General features: G+C 45.0%; 1 protein-coding gene across 1 annotated transcript in view; it reads left to right on the forward strand.

The window, feature by feature from the left end:
* The window catches only part of SPACA1 (sperm acrosome associated 1), a 157,241-nt gene extending 136,577 nt beyond the window's left edge, over positions 1 to 20,664 (forward strand). Inside the window, exon 6 of the mRNA XM_033936363.1 lies at positions 20,490 to 20,664. Within this exon, the coding sequence (XP_033792254.1) occupies positions 20,490 to 20,664 (175 nt within the window). The remainder of the gene's footprint in view (positions 1 to 20,489) is intronic.
* Positions 20,665 to 26,119: the final 5,455 nt, after the last annotated feature.

Consider the following 26,119-nt stretch of genomic DNA (forward strand, 5'->3'; position numbering starts at 1 on the left):
AATTCACACTCATGTGACATTGCAGTACATAATCCCTTTAAATTTTTATAGCGGGAAAAAGCAATCCAAAGATCCTGCATTCTTATATATAATCTCCAATGTTGTCTAATAATGCTGGCAGCCCAGTTGCCGCTATTTGTATGCCGCAAAACATGTCTTTATTTCAAATTCAGGCCTTTGTGTGAACCTGGATGCAATAAAAACTCCCAGTGGTTATACTTACCGTAGGTCTCATATATGCTCCATAACAATTTCTTTGGAGAAACCCTGGTTCTCCAAGTTTGTTTTCAAAATTCTTGACTGTTTCTTAAAATCCCCGATGTCAGTACAAATCGTACGAAACAGTAAGAACTGAGAATAAGGCAAGCTGTCTCTTGAGCACCTGGGATGTCTGCTGCCATCTTGCTATATACAAAAATAGTTCTGCTCCCGAATAATTGATCTATTCATTCAATTTTTTAGCCCGTCCTCCCAAAGAAGCTCAGAATGGGTTGCAAATCAGGTACTCAAGCATTTTCCCTATCTGTCCAGGCTGGCTCACAGTCTGTCTAATGTACCTGGGGCAGTGGAGGATTAAGCGACCTGTCCAGGGTCACAGGGAGCAGCACAGGGTTTGAATCCACAACCTCAGGGTGCTTAGGCTGTAGCTTTAATCACTGCATCACACTTCTCCAAAACTATAGCAATCAATGAATGTTGTAAAGTGAATTTTATATGGTTATTCCAATGGTTCAACCAGTCCATAAAATCTTCAAAAAAAGAACTATCCCCCGTGCACAAAACAAATACATCATCGATGTATTGATACCATCTTCCAAAAATGTGGGAGCTGGTGGAGCCAATTGGTTTCAAAAAGTGTATTATATACAAACATGCCATCAAGGGGGGCAAATGTTTTCCCTATTGCTACTCCTGAAATCTGGAGATATACTAAACAATTAAATAAATAAATAAACATTTGTACAAAGGTTTTCTTTCATGACCATTGTAGAAAGTTCCATCAAAAACCAAGTGAACACTTGATATGGCCAGGAATGAAGATGTGTAAGGCTTGTTGCAAAACCACTAATGCTTCATTTTGAGGAATCATTGTGTACAAAGCCACCACGTCAAGTATTGCCATTAACAAAAGACAAGGTAAACCAAAGAAGGGAAGGGGGGAAGGGACTGAACACATCAGCCTTAAGGAACCAATACAATTTTATTCAAAGGAAAAAATAGCATAAAATCATATCATATATGTAAAACCAAGCCTTCTAAAAAGTCCAAGTCTTGTGAATTTTATGGACCCAACAAAGTCCGTGTTTCGGCTTCTGTGGAGAAGCCTTCTTCAGGGGTCGGCCCAGTAGATGGCGTTCATTGAGAGACTCTTCAAATGACAAGGCTTAAAGGCTGGTAAAGCTAGACTGAAGAGGGTATATAAACCACCAAAGATGCCGTGGAAACTTGCGCACAGCATCAAAGTGAAACAAAAAAGTTCTTTCTTAGGCAGGTCTACTAACAATGAATTACAATAACTAAAAAGCAGATATATGTAAGCCTGTACTACAATTCGAAAATTAACTCGATTCAGCAATTCCTTCAGAGGTCGTATAATATCTGATAGCTGCCTTTGCACTTCATTTTCATAATCTGCTCTATTGAGAACATCCACCGTGCCCCCTTTGGCTGCACTCCTGATAATAAATCGAGGGGTCCTCCTTTAATGTTCAAAGAGCAGTCTGCTCCTCTTTGGTGAGGTTCGAGTGGACTCGTGTTTAACACATGTCTCAATCACATCTTGAATAATTAATTGTATGAACGTGGAGATAATAGGGTCCAACAAACCCAGATGGGACCAAGTGGATTTTACTTTTACCACAATGTGGTCATGGGTTTTCATTATGTTTTGCTTTTTTTATTTTTTATTTTGCAGTTTGTTTGGAATGGCGAAAGAAGATAGAAGGTCCTGATGAAGCAATTTGTGAAAAGGGCAGTTCTGTTGAGCTAAGCTACAGCGAGAGTGCCAACTCTACAGATAAGTGTCGAGAAAGCTGTTATAACGTTTACAAGCTGTTCAAACCCTAGAATAATGGGAGAGGATGTCATGAACTATATTGTGACTTAGTAGCTCTCTGAACCAAATAAGCCTAATTTTTAGACAGAACTGAAGTCTCTTCTCATTCCCCCAAAAATATATTTATGAAGTTAATATGTGACAATTTAATGGTATTCATTATTGAGTGATTTATTAGTGTTTTGTATGAGAAATTCCTATAGCTTTTTTTGAGCTGTTGCTAGTTTTAGGATCTGGTGGCAACATCTTATTGGTGAGCCATCCTTTTTAGATCTGCTGTTTCACGGTGCCATGACCAGTGCTATTTCTAGATGAGACATCTTGTTGATCAGTAAGGCCAACTCTTCTATAAATATCTCCAACTGTGATCTATAGTGGGCTGCTAGTGGGAAAAATTTGGCTTAGTATGTCAATCACCTTGTTTCCTAGTACATTCATAAGTCTGACATTGAAGTATTGTTCTCTGTTGTGTAGGCAAAGCACAGAGGCCAGGGGTTTCTTGAAAAAAAAACCAATGGCTTGTGATGTTTGTACAGTCATTTGTCTACCATCGACATAAGCATGAAAACACTCTAGTGCATAAACTATTGCTAGAAGCGTTTTCTCTCTTTGAGCACAGTTTTGTATATGTGAATGGTTTGACAAAACAAAAGAACAGGAAGATCTGATTTCTCCACAGTAGAATAAAATCCAAGAGACCAAAAACAAAAGAGAACTGTGGCGGAAGATGTTCTCGATGACGATTTCTTGGTTTATTTCCACAATAACAAATTGGCTCATGATAAATCCGCATGTGCTTAGGCGAGACAGGACCCATCGGAATTGCTGTGTAACAAAATAAAATCATCCTGTATGAGAAATACAAACCCTTTCTAGTAAAGGGTAACCATATATAGGTGCTATTACTCCGAATACATAGTAATATAAACATAGTAGATGATGACAGATAAAGACCCGAATGGTCTATCCAGTCTACCCAACCTGATTCAATTTAAATTTTTAAATTTTTTTTCTTCTTAGCTATTTCTGGGCAAGGATCCAAAGCTCGACCCGGTACTGTGCTTGGGTTCCAACTGCCGAAATCTCCGTTAAAACCTACTCCAGCCCATCTACACCCTCCCAGCCATTGAAGCCCTCCCCAGCCCATCCTCCCCAAATGGCCATATACAGACACAGACCGTGCAAGTCTGCCCAGTACTGGCCTTAGTTCAATATTTAATATTATTTTCTGATTCTAGGTCCTCTGTGTTCATCCCACGCTTCTTTGAACACCGTCACCATTTTCCTCTCCACCACCTCTCTCGGGAGCACATTCCAGGCATCCACCACCCTCTCCGTAAAGTAGAACTTCCTAACATTGCTCTTGAATCTACCACCCCTCAACCTCAAATTATGTCTAGCATATTAAGATTGTGTAGACAGCACCATACAAAGAAAAAAATAATAAGAAAAAACTAAGAATATGCGCTGGCGAAGGCAGCATATGGTGTACTTGAAACCATACTTGTAGTCTGACTCTTAATGGCTTAAATGAAACCAGCTGGAATAAAAGACAAAGGGTATCAAAAAGCTGAACTAAAAACTGAAAAGTACAGAAGTGAAAAGTAAAGAAAGCCTAAGGGCTCCTTTTACAAAGCCGCGCTAGCGGGTTTAGCGCGCGTGACTTTTAATCACGCGTTAACCCCTGCGCTGGCCAAAAAAATACCGCCTGCTCAAGAGGAGGCGGTAGTGGCTAGCGCGGCCGGCGGTTTAGCACGCGCTATTACTTACGTTAAACCGATAGCGCGTTTTTGTAAAAGGAGCCCTAAGAGTTACTTACCGCTTCTCCAAGAAGTTAGTATTTGGAATAATAGCACCTATTTATGGTTACCCTTTACTAGAAAGGGTTTGTATTTCTCATATAGGATGATTTTATTTTGTTACACGGCAATTCCGATGGGTCCTGTCTCGCCTAAGCACATGCGGATTTATCATGAGCCAATTTATTATTGTGGAAATAAACCAAGAAATCGTCGTCGAGAACATCTTCCACCACAGTTCTCTTTTGTTTTTGGGCTCTGTGAATGGTTTTCCATTTTGCAAAAGGCAGGCCCCTAGACCATTTTGGCCATCATCACTCACGTTGCACCAAATGATCGATGCTGGTGTCATGGAATCCCAGCACTGGAGCTTGCGGTTCAGCTCATCTAGCTTTGTGCCATATCTCTTGAGTCATCAAATGAACTTATGTTTTTCTGCTTGAAGTTCTCTAAAGGGCAAATTTAGTACAGAGATGGCTTTAAGCTTACGATCATGGTCCACTTGAGCCATAGACTAGCACAGTGGTTCCCAACCCTGTCCTGGAGGACCACCAGCCAGTCGGGTTTTTGGGATAATCCTAATGACTATGCATGAGAGAGATTTGCATATAATGGAGGTGACAGGCATGCCAATCTGCTCCATACATATTTATTAGGGCTATCCTGAAAACTTGACTGGCTGGTGGTCCCCCAGGACAGGGTTGGGAACCACTGGCACTAGCATGTCTGTGATGCAAGCTTCTCCTCTCAGGCCAGACAGTGCATTGTGAAGGTGTCTCCTGAAATTCTTCTGGTACCACGGATATTCCGAAGGGAAGTCTGCACCACCTAGACTTCCCAAATGGAGTTTCAAATGTGCTCAATTTGCTGCTTTGTTCATCTAGGATCACATGTCAGAACCCACTCATAGCGTCAAGGCAGAAAACGATGCTATCATTGTGTAAATCTGGGAGAAAATCCTCCAGGATTGGCATAATGCAATGGTTTTGATGGAGTGCCCAGCTGAGTCATTTCAGGTCTGTACATATTCTGATCTTCCCATTAGGCTTTCTGCCCACTCAGACCGCTCCTGCGATTCTCTAACTCTTGCAACTCTGCTTTAGCTTTCTCCTTGATAGTAACTGGTCAATGCCGCAAAGTCATCCGGACTGGTTGGGCAGTGGGATCCACTTCGAAATGCAGCTGCCCAGCCAATCTACCATGCCCAATAAAGATACTCAGAAACAGGTCACATACGCCTTCGTTTCGGCAGCACCGAGGGTGAACACCTCGGTTGGTGTTTAGAGAGAGAAACTACAGTCACCGACAGGCTTTCGTATCTATCTGTGTCATCTTGTGTGGTAGAAACCTACCGTACTTTGTAACTCTAGTTGTCCCTGGGATTCATCAAATTGGTCGTAATCATCCCCGTTGTTTGTAGCTTGATGTCAAACATGTACAGGGGTGAGGTAAAAAAAAGTAACCCCCCTAGAATTTTCTTGCCATTTTTTTCAGCCACCGCTTTGAATTCCAGCAAGAAATTGTGTGTACTTAGGGCTCCTTTTACAAAGGTGCGCTAGCATTTTTAGTGTACGTTACAGCATGCGCTACCCAAAAATCTACCGCCTGCTCAAGAGGAAGCGGTAGAGGCTAGCATGCGCGGCATTTTAGCGCGCGCTATTCCTCACGTTAAGGCCCTAACGCACCTTTGTAAAAGGAGCCCTTAGTCACGATAAGTCATATGTTACTATTAAACATTTATTTATTTTAAATGATTTATAATCCACCTAGCCACAAATCTAAGCGGGGAACAACAATTGCATACAAAATAACAATAAATAATATATACAATTACAGTACAGTACTCCCCCCCCCGATATTCGCCGGGGTTCCGTTCCAGGAACCCCCGCGAATCTCAAAAAACCGCAAATACGGTTTTTCATGGGGGAGCCTGAAGAGGGCAGCGGGAGAGCAGCCGGAGCGCTGCGAGTGCAGGGAATCACTCATGGTACGCTCCGACCGCCTCTTCCTGCACTAAGTCGGGCCTTATCCAATCAGGAGCTGCGTGTCAAAGCAGCTCCTGATTGGATAAGGCCCGACTTAGTGCAGGAAGAGGCGGTCAGGGCAAACTGCGAGTGATTTCCTGCACTCGCGGCGCTCGGGCTGCTCTCTCCTGCCTCTCCCGCTGCCCTCTCCTTGTTGGCGGTTCGCGGTCAGAAAATACCGCGAATGACCGGGACCGCAAACCGCCGACCACGAACGACCGGGGAAACACTGTACAGCAAAACAAAAAATCATAAAAACAAAAAGCTTTTTATTTCATTATTTAATTAATTCATTTTCTAGCCCGTTGTCGCCAAAGAGCTCAGAAGGGGCTACAGGTTAAACATTCATAATTTTAGTACAAGTTGATATTACTAACATTTTAGTGATTTATGCGCGTTAAAAATGCTCAAGCTGAAACACAGCAAAATGACCCAATTAACAATGTGACAGCATTGTGAATGCTCAGTGACCGCACCCAGCCTTAAGGCGGGGCTTGAGCCACTTTGGGAAGTTCTTATCAGTCTCGGTTGGTCTCTAAAGCAGGCTGTCCCGAGTCATCTGCGGCACTTGAGTGTGGGAATTGTTTGCGGCTTTAGAGGGTGCTTGGGACAGGCCTTCAATGCTGCATCCCAGACAAAGGTCTATGTCACTGTGACATCATTAACGGTAAGCTCGTACCCCACTTTTTCAAATAATGGCAGTTTTACAGTGCACCCAAATACGCTGGTATAGAATCAGAAACAATGCTGAACAAAAAGAGAGAGAGACCAGCAATCTGACTTATTATTATACTAGTCTTTAAGCCCGTTACATTAACGGGTGCTAGAATAGATGTGTGTGTCTGTCTGTCTTTCTTTCTCTCTTTCTCCTTGGCTGCTTTCTGTCTGTTTTTCTTTCTTTCTCTCTCTCTTTCCTCGGTTGTCCATCATCACCCCTTGACTGCTCCCCCTGTCCAGCAGCAGCCCTTCTCCCTTCCTTTTACCTCTCCCCCTGTCCAGCAGCACCCCTTCTGGCCTACCGGCATGAACCTCATGTCCATCTCTCCCTCTCTTACTTTCTCTGTCCATATCTCTCCCTCCCCCTTCGGTCCCCTCCCTGAATCTCTCTCCCTCTCCCCATCTTGCCTCCTCCACATCCATTTCTTCCTTCCCCCCCCTTCCCTCATGTCCACTCTGTAATTCACCCCTGCCGGCATCTACACCCCCCCTTCCTCCCTCCCAAGTGACAATTGTAATAGAAACACCAAGTCTCAAGCCAAATACTCCTCTTCATATGCACTCAGACCCGGGACCATGGTCCATCATTTCTCCCCGACCCAACGTCTCCCTTCTCCTCGCCCACCATCCCACCTTCAAAGTGGTCTTTGAAGTTGCCGGCAGCAACAGCAGCCAAGTCTCTCTGGTCGGGAGCATTCCCTCTGCTGCATCCCGCACTCCTCCTGACGCGACTTCCTTTTTCCAGCCTGACTGCTTCTGCTGACCTCAAAGATAAATTTGAAGGTAAGACTGGGCGGGGTTTTTGTGAATGAGGAAGAAGATACCTGATGGGGGGGGGGGGTGGAACTCAAATATGCTGGACCGGGGTGGCGGATTGAGAGCCAGAAAGAGATGATGTCTGGGTGGCGGGTAAGGTTGTTTGGGGAGAGTCCGCTACCTCTGGTTCACCTCTTACCACTCTTGGTGATGGTGTGGGGCTGCCTTGGAAATCTCTAAGGAGAGGGGTTCCGTCTGTGCAGTTTGGGTTAGACTTTGCACGTGTCCAGTAAAGGGCCTCCCGGCTCCCGAGCCTGGAAAGGTCTCCTGTCCTAAACTAATACAAATTGCACCAGAACAGATAAAGGACGGCGGCACTCGCGCATGAATGTACTTTCCAATTCACTCTACTTCCCTACACTTAATTGTATTTGAATCTGTAAATGCAAGACCTGTCTATGCCCTGGCGGCAGCGGTTTCTCTGGTGGTGAGTGAGGGCGGGAGGGGGGAGTCGCCGGCATGTTTCCTGCTTCCGTGTTTGAAAATGGAATTCGGCACGGACCCAGGGACCACGGTCGCAGGGAACACGCTGTCCTAAGTGCGCATGCGCGCTTAGGGTTTTATTATAGAGGATTATTCAATAGATTCACGAGTAAGTTTAGAAAGTGAAGGAAAACAAATTAAACAAATAAAGTATTATAAGAACATAAGAAATGCCTCTGCTGGGTCAGACCCGAGGTCCATCATGATCATGCCCAGCAGTCCGCTCACGCGGTGGCCCAACAGGTCCCAGACCTGTGTAGTAATCTTCTATCTATACCCCTCTATCCCCATTTCCAGTAGGAATTTATCCAATCCTTTCTTGAACCCCAGTACCGTACTCTGCCCTATTACGTCCTCTGGAAGCGCATTCCAGGTGTCCACCACACGTTGGGTAAAGAAGAACTTCCTAGCATTTGTTTTGAATCTGTCTCCTATCAGCTTTTCCGAATGCCCTCTTGTTCTTTTGTTATTAGAAAGTTTGAAGAATCTGTCCCTCTTTACTCTCTCTATGCCCTTCATGATCTTATAAGTCTCTATCATATCTCCTCTAAGTCTCCTCTTCTCCAGGGAAAAGAGACCCAGCTTCTCCAATCTCTCAGAATATGACAGGTTTTCCATACCTTTTATCAGACGTGTCGCTCTCCTCTGAACCCTCTCGACTAACGCCATATCCTTCTTAAGGTACGGCGACCAATACTGGACGCAGTACTCCAAATGCGGGCGCACCATCGCCCGATACAACGGCAGGATAACTTCTTTCGTTCTGGCTGTAATACCCTTTTTGATTATACCAAGCATTCTATTTGCTCTCTTAGCGGCCGCTGCACACTGTGCCGACGGCTTCATTGTCATGTCCACCATTACCCCCAAGTCCCTTTCCTGGGTACTCTTATTCAATAACATCCCTCCCATTGTATAGTTGTACCTCGAGTTTCTGCTCCCCACATGTAATACTTTACATTTCTCAATGTTGAACTTCATCTGCCATTTCGCCGCCCATTCTTCTAGTTTGTTCAAGTCCCTTTGCAATTCTTCGCAGTCCTCTTAAGTCTGAGCTCCATTAAATAGTTTGGTGTCGTCCGCAAATTTTATTATCTCGCACTTCGTCCCTGTTTCTAGATCATTTATGAAGGACTACAGGGTGAAACTGAAAGAAGCCAAGAGAGAGATACGTTTAGCGAAGGCACAGGCGGAAGAACAAATGGCTAAAAATGTAAATAAGGGAGATAAAAATTTTTTCAGATATATTAGTGAAAGGAGGAAGATAAAAAATGGAATTGCTAGGCTAAAAGATGCTGGGAACAAATATGTGGAGAGTGATGAGGAGAAAGCAAATGTGCTAAACAAATACTTCTGTTCTGTGTTCACAGAAGAAAATCCTGGAGAAGGACCGAGATTGTCCGGCAAAGTTACACGAGAAAATGGAGTAGATTCTGCGCCGTTCACGGAGGAGGGTGTTTATGAGCAACTTGAAAAACTGAAGGTGGACAAAGCGATGGGACCAGATGGGATCCATCCCAGGATACTAAGGGAACTCAGAGAGGTTCTGGCGAGTCCTATTAAAGACTTGTTCAACAAATCTCTGGAGACGGGAGTGATTCCTGGGGATTGGAGGAGAGCGGATGTGGTCCCTATTCATAAAAGTGGTCACAGGGATGAAGCAAGAAACTACAGGCCGGTGAGCCTCACTTCAGTTGTTGGAAAAATAATGGAAGTGTTGCTGAAAGAAAGGATAGTGTATTTCCTTGAATCTAATGGGTTACAGGATCCGAGGCAACATGGCTTTACAAAAGGTAAATCGTGCCAAACGAACCTGATTGAATTTTTTGATTGGGTGACCAGAGAGCTGGATCAAGGACATATGCTAGATGTAATTTACTTGGATTTCAGCAAAGCCTTTGATACAGTTCCTCATAGGAGGCTGTTGAACAAACTTGAAGGGCTGAAGTTAGGACCCAAAGTGGTGAACTGGGTCAGAAACTGGCTATCGGACAGACGCCAGAGGGTGGTGGTTAATGGAAGTCGCTCGAAGGAAGGAAAGGTGACTAGTGGAGTCCCTCAGGGTTCGGTGCTGGGGCCAATCCTGTTCAATATGTATGTAAGTGACATTGCTGAAGGGCTAGAAGGAAAAGTGTGCCTTTTTGCAGATGATACCAAGATTTGTAACAGAGTAGACACCGAAGAGGGAGTGGAAAATATGAAAAAGGATCTGCAAAAGTTAGAGGAATGGTCTAATGCCTGGCAACTAAAATTCAATGCAAAGAAATGCAGAGTAATGCATTTGGGGATTAATAATAGGAAGGAACCGTATATGCTGGGAGGAGAGAAGCTGATATGCACGGACGGAGAGAGGGACCTTGGGGTGATAGTGTCCGAAGATCTAAAGGCGAAAAAACAGTGTGATAAGGCAGTGGCTGCTGCCAGAAGGATTCTGGGCTGTATAAAGAGAGGCGTAGTCAGTAGAAGGAAGAAGGTGTTGATGCCCCTGTACAGGTCATTGGTGAGGCCCCACTTGGAGTATTGTGTTCAGTTTTGGAGACCGTATCTGGCGAAAGACGTAAGAAGACTTGAGGCGGTCCAGAGGAGGGCGACGAAAATGATAGGAGGCTTGCGCCAGAAGACGTATGAGGAGAGACTGGAAGACCTGAATATGTATACCCTAGAGGAAAGGAGAGACAGGGGAGATATGATTCAGACGTTCAAATACTTAAAGGGTATTAACGTAGAACAAAATCTTTTCCAGAGAAAGGAAAATGGTAAAACCAGAGGACATAATTTGAGGTTGAGGGGTGGTAGATTCAGGGGCAATGTTAGGAAATTCTACTTTACGGAGAGGGTGGTGGATGCCTGGAATGCGCTCCCGAGAGAGGTGGTGGAGAGTAAAACTGTGACTGAGTTCAAAGAAGCGTGGGATGAACACAGAGGATTTAGAATCAGAAAATAATATTAAATATTGAACTAGGCCAGTAACTGGGCAGACTTGCACGGTCTGTGTCTGTGTATGGCCGTTTGGTGGAGGATGGGCTGGGGAGGGCTTCAATGGCTGGGAGGGTGTAGATGGGCTGGAGTGGGTCTTGACGGAGATTTTGGCAGTTGGAACTCAGGCACAGTACCGGGTAGAGCTTTGGATTCTCGCCCAGAAATAGCTAAGAAGGAAAAAAAAAAAAAATTTTAAATTGAATCAGGTTGGGCAGACTGGATGGACCATTCGGGTCTTTATCTGCCGTCATCTACTATGTTACTATGTTACTATATTAAATAGCAGTGGCCCGAGCACCGAGCCCTGCGGGACACCACTCGTGACCCTCCTCCAGTCGGAGTAGTGACCCTTCACTCCTACCCTTTGTTTTCTACCCTCCAACCAGTTTCTGATCCATCTATGTACGTCTCCTTCCACCCCATGGTTCTTCAGTTTCCGGAGTAGACGTTCATGGGGCACCTTGTCAAAGGCTTTTTGGAAATCTAGATATATGATGTCTATGGGGTCTCCTTTGTCCATCTGTTTGTTGATTCCTTCGAAGAAGTGCAATAAGTTTGTTAGGCACGATCTTCCCTTGCAGAAACCATGCTGGCTGGTTATCAGAAGTTCATGTTTTTCAAAATGTTGATCGATGTTTTCTTTTATCAGTGCTTCTGCCATTTTCCCTGGAACCGAAGTCAGGCTCACCGGCCTGTAGTTTCCCGGGTCACCTCTTGATCCCTTTTTAAAGATGGGCGTAACGTTGGCTATCTTCCAATCTTCCGGGATCTCGCCTGTTTTCAGGGATAAGTTGCAAATTTGCTGCAGTAGTTCTGCTATCTCCTCCTTTAATTCCTTCAGAACCCTAGGATGTATGCCATCCGGACCCGGGGATTTGTCAGTTTTTAGTTTTTCTATCTGCCTACGAATGTCCTCAAGGCTCACTTCTATGGATGTTAATTTTTCTGCTTGACTTCCGTTGAAGAATTGCTCAGGATCCGGTATGTTGGACGTGTTTTCGTTTGTAAATACAGACGAGAAGAACATGTTAAGCCTTTCTGCCACTACCTTCTCCTCCTTCACCACTTCCTTCCTGTCTCCGTCGTCCAGCGGTCCCACTTCCTCTCTAGCCGGCTGCTTCCCTTTAACATATCTGAAGAATGGTTTGAAATTTCTTGCTTCCCTGGCTAGCCTCTCTTCATACTCTCTTTTGGCTTTCCGAACCTCACGGTGACATTCTTTTTGATGCTTCTTGTGCTCTTTACAGTTCCCCTCAGTTTTGTCCTTTTTCCATTTCTTGAATTAATTTTTCTTATTGCCTATCGCTTCCTTCACTGTTTTGGTTATCCACGCCGGGTCTTTTGTTCGATTCTTTTTGCACCCCTTCCTGAATCTGGGGATATACAGATTTTGCACCTCGCTCACCATGTCCCTGAAGAAGGACAGGCATGATTTACCGTTAGCCACGTTTTGGAAGTGTTCCTAAGTTTCTTCCTTACCAATTCCCTCATTGCTTCGTAGTTTCCCTTCCTGAAGTTAAAGGTTGTCACAATGGATCTCTTGCCTTTTGACACTCCTACCTCAACCTTGAACTTGATCATATTATGATCGCTGTTTCCCAACGGTCCCACTACTTCTACTTCCTTTGCAGGTCCCCTTAACCCATTTAGGATTAGATCCAGAGTGGCATTTCCTCTCGTCGGTTCTCTAATAAGCTGTTCCATGAAGCAATCCTGTGTAGCTTCCAGGAATTTTGTCTCCCTAGTGCATTTCGAGCTTCCAAGACTCCAGTCTATCCCAGGGTAGTTGAAGTCTCCCATAATAACCGTGTTGCTGCTTTTGCATTCTCGCTTCATCTCGGCTTCCATTTCCTCATCGATATCTCTGGTTTGCCCGGGTGGGCGATAAAATAGGCCCATCTTTATTTCAGGCCCTTTCCTTCCCGGTATTTTGATCCATAGAGATTCCAGCTTGCTGGCCGTCTCTGCTGTGTCCATTTTTGTGGATGGTATGCCTTCTTTTATGTATAGGGCTATTCCACCTCCTTTTTGTCCTGATCTGTCCTGGCGATAGAGCTTGTATCCCGGTAGTGCTGTATCCCATTTGCTTTCCTCATTCCACCATGCTTCAGAGATTCCAATGATGTCGATGTCTTCTGTGTTGGCCAAGGCTTCTAGTTCCCCCATTTTGTTTCTTAGGCTCCTTGCATTAGCATATATGCACTTTAGATCCTGGTATTTTGCTGTCCTCCTTTCCTTTCCCTGTGCTTCGGTCCATATTTTCTTCTCTTTTGCTGCAGACATTGTAACCACTTCTTCTGGGTTCGTCGACCCCTGCAATCTGTCCCTTGTTTCTTCCCAGCCATTTTCCCCCTCAGTATCTTCGCAGGATACCGTCTTCCGAATCGTCGACCCTTGGTCAACTGTCGGCTTTCCCCTTCTTCTTAGTTTAAAGCCTGTTCTATTCCTCTCTTGACATTGTTTGCTAGGAGTCTAGTTCCTGCTGCGCTGAGGTGCAGTCCATCTTTCCTGTAGAGCTTGCTCTTGCCTCATAACGCCATCCAGTTCCTCACGAAGTGGAATCCTTCTTCCTCACACCATCTCCTCATCCACGTATTTATTGATTGTAGTTCCTCTTGTCTTTTCACATCTGCCCTCGGTACTGGTAGGATCTCTGAGAACACTATCTTCTGGGCCCTCATCCTCAGTTTCCTTCCCAGAATCTTGAATTGTTCTAACAGCGTGCTTCTTTTGTAGTCTCTCTTGCTGACATCGTTTGTCCCGATGTGGATCACTACAGCTGTCTCTTCTGTCTTCGCCCCTTCCAGGATCATTCCAATTTTGTCCACGATGTCCTTGGTTCTTGCTCCCGGAAGGCAGGTCATCAGTCGGTCCTCTCTCCCTCCTGCTATGTGGCTGTCCACATGCCTAAGGATCGAGTCTCCCACTAGGATCGCTGACTTTCCCTTCTTCAATTTTCGCTTCGGTCTCAGGTCAATGTCCAAAAATTGCTTCACTCTTTCTTCTTCTGGGCCTCGACTAGCCAAATTCTCCCCCTCTTGCGGTAGTCCTCTGTGGGTGTCATCCTTGAGGTAATCTTCTTCTTGCTCTCCCATGCATGTTGGTATCCATGTAGCTTCTTCTTTCATCTGAAGTTCGTTCTCTTCCACCTTCGTCCTGTATGCCTCTTCAATGAATCTCTTGAGCTCCCTGACTTCCTCCTCAATGTGTCTCTCCGTGGTGTGAAATCCTTCGATCTTCTGTATCCTGTCCTCTAGTCGCTTGACCTCCTTCTTCAAGCTTTTCAGTTCCTGACACCGACTTCATACATATGACTGTCTCCCCGAGGGGAGATAGTCATACATATGACAGTCTGTGCAGAACACTGGAAAGCTCATCTTCTGGCTTCCTTCTGCTTCCATTGTTGTTCCTACTTTAAGATATCAGTTGAGATTACTTGTGACTTGTGTCCGCTTTGTGTCCTTTCTCTCTCCCTATCTGCTGCTGGTGTCCTCCCTGACTCTCTCTCTGTGCTGGTGCCCTCTCTTTCTCTCTCTAACTGTCTCTGGTGTCCTCTCTCTCACTGCCTGTTGGTGGTGTCTTCTCTGTCTCTCTCTCTCTGTGCTGGTGTCTTCTCTCTTTATGCTGGTGTCTCTCTCTCTCTCTCTACCTGCTGCTGGGGTCCTCTTTCTCACTCTCTCCCTCTGCCTGCTTGGTATACTTGTGTGAACGGCTTGGCCCTTTGTGTCTGTCTCTCTCTTAACTTCTGTGCTTTCCTTCTGTACTTGTCGCTTCTTTACCCTTCTGTCTTACTCCGTTGACTTGTCCCTTCTCAAAGGCCTTTCGCAAAGGCGCTCTCGCTAAGGCGAGCACCTTTGCTGCTCGCCTTCGCCGCGCGCCGTTGGCTCTGCCCCCTTTCAAGGGGGAGTCCGACGCTGCCTCTGACGCGGTGGGGGTGGGCGGAGCGTACTCTCGCCGCTTCCCCGAGTCCTATGCTTCTTCCTGCCTCCTTCCCTGTGCAGAACTCTTTGTCTCCGACTCTCCCTCTCTGTCAAGCTACCCGAGCACGCTGCCTCCTTCTCCTTCGCTCTGGCAACCCGATTCAATGCTCTCCGCGTTGGCTCCGCCCCCTTTCATCAGTGTGAAATATGTATCGATTTTACAGAAATAGATTTCTATATCCTGGTGCACATAATAACCAATTCAAAAAAAAAAAAATAGAAAGAATAACGATATCTGTGATAAACAGCAAAGTGGCAGATACGATGTGAGATGATCCTTAAAATAACAGCGAATTGCAATAAAAATGACTATTATGAGAATCATAATCGTATGTAGTAAAAATGATGCATATAGTAAAAATAATGATATCATAATTGTAGTCTAAGGGCTCCTTTTACGAAGGTGCGTTAGGGCCTTAATGCGCAGAATAGCGCACGCTAAAATGCTGCGCACGCTAGCCGCTACCGCCTCCTCTTGAGCAGGTGGTAGTTTTTCAGCTAGCATGTGCTATAGTGCGCGCTAATCCACTGCGTGCGCTAAAAACGCTAGCGCACCTTCATAAAAAGAGCTCTAAGAGATCTAGTCAATCAGAGTCTTAGGCCACTCCCAGTGCATCCCAGAATGCACTGGGAGGGAAACTTAATATTCCATAAGAGGGGCCTTAGGCCTTAGAACCCTCCCCAGTGCAGCTGCTGAGTCCGGTATCCTATACAGAATTTCCCCCTTAGGCCCTGATTTTAAAAGCAACCCCAAGTGTAAACAGCAGCTTTACATGGCAAAGGAGAAGAATAATAACCTCACAAGTCATGAAAGGCATCAGACACAGTAGGGTGACCCAAGTGGAGGAAAAACAAACCTGAGAATGTCCTTTATTATGGACTGAAGCTGACAATTCCAGAAAGTCAGGCGCATTGGGACTCGACACGGGCCGTGTTTTGGCACTACTACCTTCATCAGGAATCCATATACTCTAAAACTAAAACATTGACAGAAAATGGAAATGAGAATATAAATAAAAATGTGTGACAAAGAATCTAAAATAACCATAGTTTAAAATCAAAAAAATCTGAAAATAAGACACAAAGTAAAACAATATGCATTAAATGGTGTACTGTAATGATTAAAGAGAAATATATGAAAATACATAAGAATAGCTGTACTGGATCAGACCAATGGTCTGATCCAACAGTGGCCAATCCAGGTCACAAGTACCTGGCAGAAACCCAAGTAGGAGCAACATTCCAGAGCTGAGATTGTGATGTCACAGAGCCTCATTCCAACAATGCCTAAGAGCCAACCTCACTGATCACTGATGTCACAATGGCTCACATCACTGATGTCACAACCTCACATCACTGATGTCACAATGGCTTGATTGTCCTATATACCTAAGGTGACCATACGTCCTGTTTTGAACGGGACTGTCCCGTTTTTAGATCTCCTGTCCCGTTGTACCCACACACAGCTTCGGGACGCTGAAATGTCCCATTTTCAGAGACAGCGTCCCGAAGCTGTGCACAGGGACAATGGAACAGGCAATCGCTTCCTGTCCCTCCCTGTCGTGCAAAAAAAAAAAAAAAGTCTCCCTTGGCCCGCCAGTGTGGTGCTTTAGGCAGCAGCGTCATGTTCGTCGTCTTTGCCCCCCCCCCCCCCGTGCACCCGAACCCCGTTGACCCTCCCATCGTGAGACGACCACAAACCTCCCAGCTCCAGCAGTGTCTGCAGCACTCTAAATACGCTGCTTTGCAGCTTTCTACTAGTTTCAAGTTTATTAGGATTTTATATACCGCCTATCAAGGTTATCTAAGCGGTTTTTACAATCAGGTACTCAAGCATTTTCCCTATCTGTCCCAATGGGCTCACAATCTATCTAACGTACCTGGGGCTATGGAAGACTGAGTGACTTGCTCAGGGTCACAAGGAGCAGTGCAGGGTTTGAACCCACAACCCCAGGGTACTGAGGCTGTAGCTTGAACTACTGTGCCACAATACTACCCTGATTTCCTCTGCTGCGTCCCTGATGAATCACGGGCAGTAGAAGACCACGAAGCAGTGTCTTTAGAGTACTGCGGCTGCCAACGCTGCTGAAGCCGGGAGGTTTGTTGGTCGTCTCGCGGTGGGAGGGTCAGTGGGGTTGGCTGCACGGCAGCGGTAGGGGGGGGAGATGAAAAGATGGTGCTCAAGGGTTTTACTGCACAGGGGGATGGGAGGGAGGGAGGCAGGCTGGCTTTGGGGGTGGGGGTGGGACAAAGTCTGGAAGGCAGTGAGGGGGACATAGGAAGGAGGTACTGGGGGTACTAAGGACATAGGAAGGGGCACTAAGGACATAGGAAGGAGGCACTGAGGGCACTAAGGACATAGGAGGCACTGAGGGCACTAAGGACATAGGAAGGAGGCATTGAGGGCACTAATGACATAGGAGGCACTGAGGGCACTAAGGACATAGGAAGGAGGCACTGAGGGCACTAAGGACATAGGATGGGGCACTGGGAGCACTAAGGACATGGGAAGGAAGGAGGGAGGGAATAGAAAGGGACAATTGATGGGCCTGAGTACAGAAAAAAGAAATGAAAGAAAGGATGCACAGTCAGAAGGAAACGCAACCAGAGACTCATGAAATCACCAGACAGAAAAGGTAGGAAAAATGATTTTATTCTCAATTTAGTGATCAAAATGTGTTAGTTTTGAATATTTATATCTGCTGTCTATATTTTGCACTATATTTGTCTATTTTTTTATAGTTACTGAGGTGACATTGCATATTTTAAAGACATATGCCTTGACATCTTTGAAAACCCCCCAAATATAAATGATAATTAACATTTTCTCTGCGTATAGTGTGCTTTGTAGTTTTTTTTTAAATTTTATGGTTACCATTCTGAATTAATAAGATATTATGTGTAAATGAAAAATGAATGGAAGAAATTGCGGGTGGGATTGAGGGCGTGGCTATGGCAGTATTGGGGGTGGGACTGACAATTAATAGATGTCCCCCTTTGATGAAAAATTTAATGGTCACATTATATATACTTCACATAAGAATAGACATACTGGTTCAGATCCATCTAGCCCAGTCTCCTGTTTCCATCAGTGGCCAATCCAGGTCACAAGTACCTGGCAGAAGCCCAAATAGTAGCAATATTCTACTGTATGCTACAGATCCCGGGTCAAGCAGTGACTTCCCCAATGTCTCTCTCAATAGGGGACTAGACCTTTCCTCCAGGAACTTGTCCAAGCCTTTTTTAAATCCAGCTGTGCTAACAGCTGTTACAATATCCTCTGGCAATGAGTTCCAGAGCTTAAAAAAAAATTTCATTAAAAAAATATTTCCTCCTATTTTTTTTAAGGTATTTCCATGTAACCTCATCGAGTGTCCCCTTGTCTTCGTAATTTTTGTAAAAGTGAAAAATCAATTCAATTTTACCTGTTCAACACTACTCAGGATTTTGTAGACTTCAATCTTATTCCCCTTCTATCTCTTTTCCAAGCTGAAGAGCCCTAACCTCTTTAAGGAGAGGAGTCCCATTCCCTTTATTATTTTCATCGCTCTTCTTTGAATGTTTTCTAATTCCATGATATCTTTTTGAGATACGGCAACCAGAATTGAACACAATATTCAAGGTGCATCGTTCCTTGGTGCTTGAACAAGCATTTTATTTTGGCCAGCATTTAATTGGGAAGATGTGTTAGCTGCTTTGATTGTTATTATGGTGTAAAAGGGCGGGGCTGCCGGAAGACGAAGCAGCGCAGACGCAGGGCTCACAGAAGGGCCGGGACCGCCAAGAGGAAGCAGCAGGACACCGGTAGGAGCTTCTACATGATGAGCGGGGGGGGGGGGTCGGGAGGCTGGGGGGTGCGAGCGGTCCTTCAGGGTGGGGGTGCGGGTGCGGGCGGGAGTGCGTGCGAGCGGTCCTTCGGGGTGGGGGTGTGGGTGCAGGTGCGTGCGAGCGGTCCTTCGGGGTGGGGGTGCGAGTGGTCCTGCGGGGGCGGGGTTGAATTGGACGTCGGGGGGGAACTATGTAAAAAAAAATTTGTAAAACGCGCTCACGCGCATAACGCGCAAGGTTATGCACGGTTTGTAAAAACCGTGTATAACGCGCGTGTTATATGCGTGAAAATATGGTATACGCTACTCTGTTGTGTCTGGTTTGATCCGGATGCATCACAAAGAAAATTCACTTAGATCTAAGAGGGATAGAAAGTGACAGAACCCTGATGCACCTGTGAGAAGCCATTAGGCGTTGGAAGGCGCCTTGACTTATGCATCACTAGGAGCCGTGCAGAATTCCTTGCCTAAGTTTTTAATTAAAAAAAAGTCATAATTGTCATAAAAGTCATAGTTGTCATAAAAAGTCACGGTCCGACATTGAATTTTGGGGTTTAGTGCAGCGATGGTCAGCAAAACGCTGATCGTCGCTGGCTTAATATCAGGCACTTGGGTTTTTTGGGTTTCTAGTGTGCAGTATTGCTCAAATACTGCATCCTATTGCTTAACAGAGAGTACTATTTTTCAATAGGCCCTCTACCGCGCAAAAGGGCACGCTTTTGAGGAACAGGGTACTCTGTCACACAAAACGTTAACAGCACAAATTAAAAAAAAAAAATTGGCCTTGGAAATCGCCATCCACCCGATATTCAGCACTATTTAAATGGCCAGAAATGGCTCCTGGCCGGATAAATAGCGCTTAGATAGTGAAGCACTAATATTCAGTGTGAGGTGGCCACTGAATATTAGCATCTAGGCCCGGATTCTTGAACTGGCGCCCAAGCTCACTAAAAGCAGAGCTGTTTAAACAGTGCTTTGAACTGAATTTCAAGGCGCCGGAATTGCACCTCCATAGGCTGACGAATGCCACGGTGAGTGTGGCTAACGCTGGAAGCGGAAGTCGGGGGCCTAAAGCGCCTACGGAGGCGCAATTCACATCACAGCTTGGGCGCCGGAAATATAGGCCAGGAAAACTCTGGCCCACAATTCTGGCACCTACTTTTGCCGGAGGCGCGACTGTGTACCCGGTGCCGTCACGTGATTGACACGTGATTGGCAGTTGCTTTAAAGTCGGCCGCCGACAACGGTGCTGGTTAGAGAATCCGGGCCTTAGCGGCTACCTAAGCTGCATGACATAGCCAGTTAGCGCCAATATTCACAGAGGCTGATCAGCTAAGTTGAGCGGCCAGATAGACCCACTTAAATAGCAGGTCCGTCATTGGCTGCTCTAACTTAGCCAGCCAGCCAATGAATATTGACTTAGCCGGCTAGCCCTCTCTTTTACTAAGGCACGCTAGCCGTTTTAGCATGCGCTAAATGCTAATGCATCCATAGAATATAATGGACGCGTTAGCGTTTCAAGTGCGCTAAAACGGGTAGCGCGCTTTAGTAAAAGGACCCCTATATTTTCTAGAAATTCAATGCCCATCGCCAGATACAGCCCAGCGTTGAATTTCTGGATTCCCTGTCAACCAAGGGAGTCGGCCCAGCTGACTCCTGTGGTCTGAATATCGGCCCCTGTCCGCTTACTTATAGGCCGACACAATGTAGTTCCCTAAATTTTTACATGGTACTTGACATCAGAGTCTGTTTTCTCTGTCGAATTCTCTATTCTTGTTTCAATTGTACTTCGTTTACTCTTTCTCTAGCAAGAGGTCTACTAAAAATTTATTCAAGTCCAGTCCAGAGCCACAAAAAGCCAGTGTATCGTCCGCTCCAGTGAGTTATCGAAAACCAATGTCTGTGGAAAGAAAATCAGTTCTACGCACTGTGACCCAATCAGAGACAGGCCACTCGGAAACGGGCCGGTCAGAGATGTCCTAGAATTCACCCTGCTGCAAGTCTACCTCCTCCAGGTCGTTAGAAAAGTACTTTGCAACATATGAAAGGAGAAAGCATATAATGTACTTAATAAAGTATATTTGGCATGCCTGCTGAAAGTGAGAACTGTGTTTTGTTTGTGTGATATTTGTTGTTTATTTATTTAAAAACTTAGGGCTCTTTTTACTAAGCTGCGATAGTGGTTTTAGCGCGCGCGCTAGTCAATGCCAGCATTGAGCTGGCATTAGTTCTAGCCGCGTAGCATGGGTTTAGCATGCGCTAAAATCCTGCGTGAGCTAAAAACGCTATCACAGCTTAGTAAAAGGAGCCCTTAATATACCACCTGGAGTCCCAGCGGTTTCCAAATAAACATACTTGGATCGAAAACAAAAAGCAAAAACAACGCAAACCATTCTTCAAAAGAATATCAACACATATGAAAACAACACAGAGCCAAGTAGAGGGAGAATTCTTCTACGCCAAAAAACCAAACCAAGGAAAATGTCTTAGCTGGGACGCATTTTACTAATTTTCGTAATGTGTTGTCCAAAAAATAAATCAGCATTCAACAAAGAGCCATTTAACCCGGAACAAATTCTACGGGCTCCTTTCACAAAGCCGCGCTAGGGCCTTAACGCACGGAATAGCGCGTGCTAAATTGCTGCAAGTGCTAGTTACTACCGCCTCCTTTGGAGCAGGCGGTAGATTTCCGGCTAGTGCGTGCTAATCTGGTGCGGACATTAAAACCGCTAGCACGGCTTTGTAAAAGGAGCCCTAAGAAGAGGTTTTTAAATAATTTTTCTTAAAGGTGGGAAAAGGCCTCAGAATTCGAGCGTCTTAATGTCCAGTTGGTCGTTCGCTTCAATCATTGGCCAGAAAACCACCAGCCTACCTTCTATCTATATCATTTCTTTGGTCTATCCCCTTTTTTTAAAAGATTGATTGATTTATTTGTATTATATATATATTTTATCCTACTTATTTTCTCATTTTTACTTTTCTGTCAGATATATTTTTAAAAATAGTTAAAAAATGTCAACATATAGATTCACATGTATGGGTACTATGGATAGAACTTTATAATCTTAGAGATTTCAGTAGACCTCGGTGGTACCTTCTGTATGCCATAAACTTTTTATTCATACAGAGCAATGGCACCCAGATTCGTCATCGGTCTAATAAATATTTGATTTATCTACTTTATTAATTTAAATATCAGAAAGTTATATTCATCTTGCTCTACGCGGGAGGGGGCAAACACTCCGACATAGAAACTATGTTTCGCCCTAATCGGGCTTTATCAAGGACAATCCCCCTTAAGCCAAACGACTCATGCTCCCCGCGCTCAATTGCTTATTCAGCTGAAACATAGTTTCTATGTCGGAGTGTTTGCCCCCTCCCGCGTAACATAGTAACATAGTAGATGACGGCAGATAAAGACCCGAATGGTCCATCCAGTCTGCCCAACCTGATTCAATTTAAATTTTAAATTTTTTTTTTCTTCTTAGCTATTTCTGGGCAAGAATCCAAAGCTTTACCCTGTACTGTGCTTGGGTTCCAACTGTCGAAATCTCTGTTAAGACTTACTGCAGCCCATCTACACCCTCCCAGCCATTGAAGCCCTCCCCAGCCCATCCTCCACCAAACGGCCATAAACAGACATAGACCATGCAAGTCTGCCCAGTACTGGCCTTAGTTCAATATTTAATCTTATTTTCTGATTCTAAATCCTCTGTGTTCATCCCACGCTTCTTTGAACTCAGTCACAGTTTTACTCTCCACCACCTCTCTCAGGAGCGCATTCCAGGCATCCACTACCTTCTCCATAAAGTAGAATTTCCTAACATTGCCCCTGAATCTACCACCCCTCAACCTCAAATTGTGTCCTCTGGTTTTACCATTTTCCTTTCTCTGGAAAAGATTTTGTTCTACTTGAAGGGTAGAGCAAGATGAGTATAACTTTCTGATATTTAAATTAATAAAGTAGATAAATCAAATATTTATTAGACCGATGACAAATCTGGGTGCCATTGCTCTGTATGAATAAAAAGTTTATGGCATACAGAAGGTACCACCGAGGTCTACTGAAATCTCTAAGATTATAAAGTTCTATCCATAGTACCCATACATGTGAAGTAGCCTAAATAAAGGGTCTGTGGAAAAATCAACTGTGGAGTGATTTGACTTACATATAGATTCATGCAGACACGAAGGAGTGGAAAAGGCCAAAAGAGACTGGTGAACTCAAACTGTTTCACAAACACTCTTTATTTCTTCAATACAACACACACCGACTTGACAGGTACATGTTTCGGTCCAAATGGCCTGCCTCAGGAGTCTCACAAATCTGTGTAAGAGTCAAATGATTCACATCCGATGACCATTTCAGCTGTAAAAAACGCCACCATTTGCAACCCGCATCCGGCGTGAAACAATATGTTTTCTTTTTGAGCCATTATTGTGAGGCTGAAATGGTCACTGGATGTGAATCATTCGGCTCTGACCCAACTCCCACCTCCCTCCCGCCCGGCTTCCCAGCCTTACCTGGTGGTCTAGCGGACTGTCGGGGCAGGAACGAACTTCCTACGCTCCTGCCCCTTGCAGATGGCCAATAGGAAATGACTGCCGTGAGTTCCCGTAGTCTCTCGAGACTACGACGGGAGCTCACGGCAGCCATTTCCTATTGGCCATCTACACAGGGCAGAAGCATAGGAAGTTCGTTCCTGCCCCGAAAGCCCGCTAGACTACCAGGAAAGGAGTAATCTGTAAAATGCTGAATTTTAAGTCCTGTAGGGAGGCGGGAAGGTCCAAACCAATCCTTCCCCCCCCAAAAAAAAAAAAAAATCACGGATAATCGAAACTGCGAACCCTGAAACCGCAAATAGGGAGGGGTAAGTGTACTCTAATTCCTGTAGTATTTTTCAAGCATATAGTCATTTAACACATTTGCGGGTGTGTGACGCTTTTATATATGAGGAAAACCAGCATAAGCTAAGTACTTTTGAAGGTTTTCCTCGTATATAAAAGTGTCACACACCCGAGAATGTGTTAAATGACTGTATGCTTGAAAAATACTCGGTACCTAGCTAGATCCCAAGTAGTAAAACAGATTTGATGCTGCTTATTTGAGAATGACACAGTGACTGTTACCCTGGGTAGCTGGGGGTAACCCAATGAAATGGGGAGTCAAAAAAACTGGTTACCGCGGGTACGGGAACAAGGCCATTCACCGCCCTGTAGAGCATGCATTGCCTTACTTATCACCTCTCGCGATCGCGTGGTCCAGCAGCCCCCTATCTCTTTCCTCCTGATCGCCATGGTCCGGGCATCTCTCACATTCCCTTCCCCTCCGCTTCGCTAGCAATTTTCATTTTTCTGTCTCCGAGCAGAACGAGCCTTTAAACAAGTCACTCATGGCTGCCTGATATTTCTCCTCTGATGCAACCAGAAACAGGAAGTTGCATCAGAGAAGTTTCAGTGCAGCCGCATGTGACGAGAAAAGGCATTATAACATTCTTAGTCTTGTTAACCATCCCTTTTAAAAATAATTCCTAGCATCCTATTTTCTTTTTTGGCCACCGCCACACATTAAGTGGAAGATTTCATCGTACTGTCTACGATGACACCCAGATCCTTTTCTTGGGCACTAATCCCCAAGGTGGACTCTAGCATACGGTAACTGTGATTCAGGTTATTCTTCCCAATGTGATAATTTTGCATTTGTCCACATTAAATTTCATCTGCCATTTGGATGCCCAGTCTTCCAATTTCCTAAGGTCCAACTACAATTTTTCACAATCCGCATGCGTTTTAACAACTTTGAACAGTTTAGGGTCATTTGCAAATTTAATCACCTCACTCGTCGTTCCAATTTCCAGATCATTTATAAATAAGTTAAATAGCACCGGTCCTAGTACAGATCCCTGCGGCACTCCACTGTTTACTCTCCTCCATTGAGAAAAATGACCATTTAACCCTACCCTCTGTTTTCTATCCAATAACCAATTCCTAATCCTCAACTGAACTTTGCCACCTATCCCAAGACACTTTAATTTTCTTAGGAGCCTCACGTGAGGAACTTTATCAAAAGATTTCTGAAAATCTAGATATACTATATCTACCGGCTCACCTGTATCCAATGAGAGAGATAGAGGAGCACATACTGGATGGAAGGAGGGGATAAAGAAAAAAAGGCACATGCTGGATTGGGGAGACAGATAGCAGATCTGAGGGGAGGAAAGGAGGAGAGAGATACCAAAAACCACCTGGGGGAGGGAAGGGAAGAAGACAGAGATTCTAAACTATAGGGGGAGCGGAAGGAAGAAGACCAATGGGGGTGGGGTGGGGTGGAGGGAGAGATGGAATGAAGAGGCACAGTTTCTGCTAGAAGCATAGAGATAAAGCATACCATATGGATGAGGCTTATGGAAGGAATAGAATGATGAGAAGATGAGGAAAGCAGAAACCAGACAACATTGTATATAAACATACTTAATTCTTGATCTATGGCACGACGTGTTTATGCCTTATGTTTTGGTGGAATTAACTTGTCTTTATTGACCCAACACGAGCCGTGTTTCAGCATACAAAGCTTGCATCAGGGGGCGCTGGAAAAAAATTGGTGCTAAGCACGATTCTGTACAAAAATTAATGCCCTTTATAGAATCACGCTTAACGCCAATACCCATGCCTAACTCTGGGTGCTAGACTTACATCTGCTGTAACCTGGTGTAAATGTTGGTGCCCAAGTGAGGCAGTATTCTGTGACTATGCACGCAACGTTTCAGAATACTTCAATATGGCCAAAGCCATGCCCACTTTCAAGTTATATGCTAGTAGAGTTGGCGCTATACCTTATAGAATTGTACACAGCCAGAAACATTTTCAAATTTTAATGGGTGCCAGTGGTGTAGTGAGGGTAGGACGCACTTGGGTGGTAGCACCCCTCGCACCCTCCTCTCTGCCTCCCCCACTCTTTCCACCACCCCATACCACACTTACTCCCTCCCTTCCCACATACCTCTCTTTAAATCTTCACCAGCGGTAGCAGTTTCTCTGGCCTGCTGTTTGTGCCAGCATTGGCTTTCCCTCTGTCATTTCCTGGCCCACGACCTGGAAGTGATTTCAGAGGGGAGCCAGGCTGGCGTGAGCAGCAGGCCTGAGAATTTGCTTGTGCTGGTGACGATTTAAAGAGGTATGCGGGGGCGGGAAAGGGAGAGCGTGAGTGTGGCATAGGGAAGTGGAGAGGTGCCGGTGCCCCCACCAAGCTGGCACCCAGTGCAGACCTCCCCCCTTATTACACCACTGATGGGTGCTAACTCACTTCAGCAATTGGTTGTTGGCACTCAATTATTAATGTTACTTGACTCGTTAGCCAGTTAATTTGTTCCTACAACTTGGATGCCAAATCTAGAATATAGGAGTCAGTGTGCATTTTGTGCAATAGGGTGCACTGTTT

This window comes from Geotrypetes seraphini, chromosome 3 (genome assembly GCF_902459505.1).
Source record: "Geotrypetes seraphini chromosome 3, aGeoSer1.1, whole genome shotgun sequence".
Taxonomy (NCBI): domain Eukaryota; kingdom Metazoa; phylum Chordata; class Amphibia; order Gymnophiona; family Dermophiidae; genus Geotrypetes; species Geotrypetes seraphini.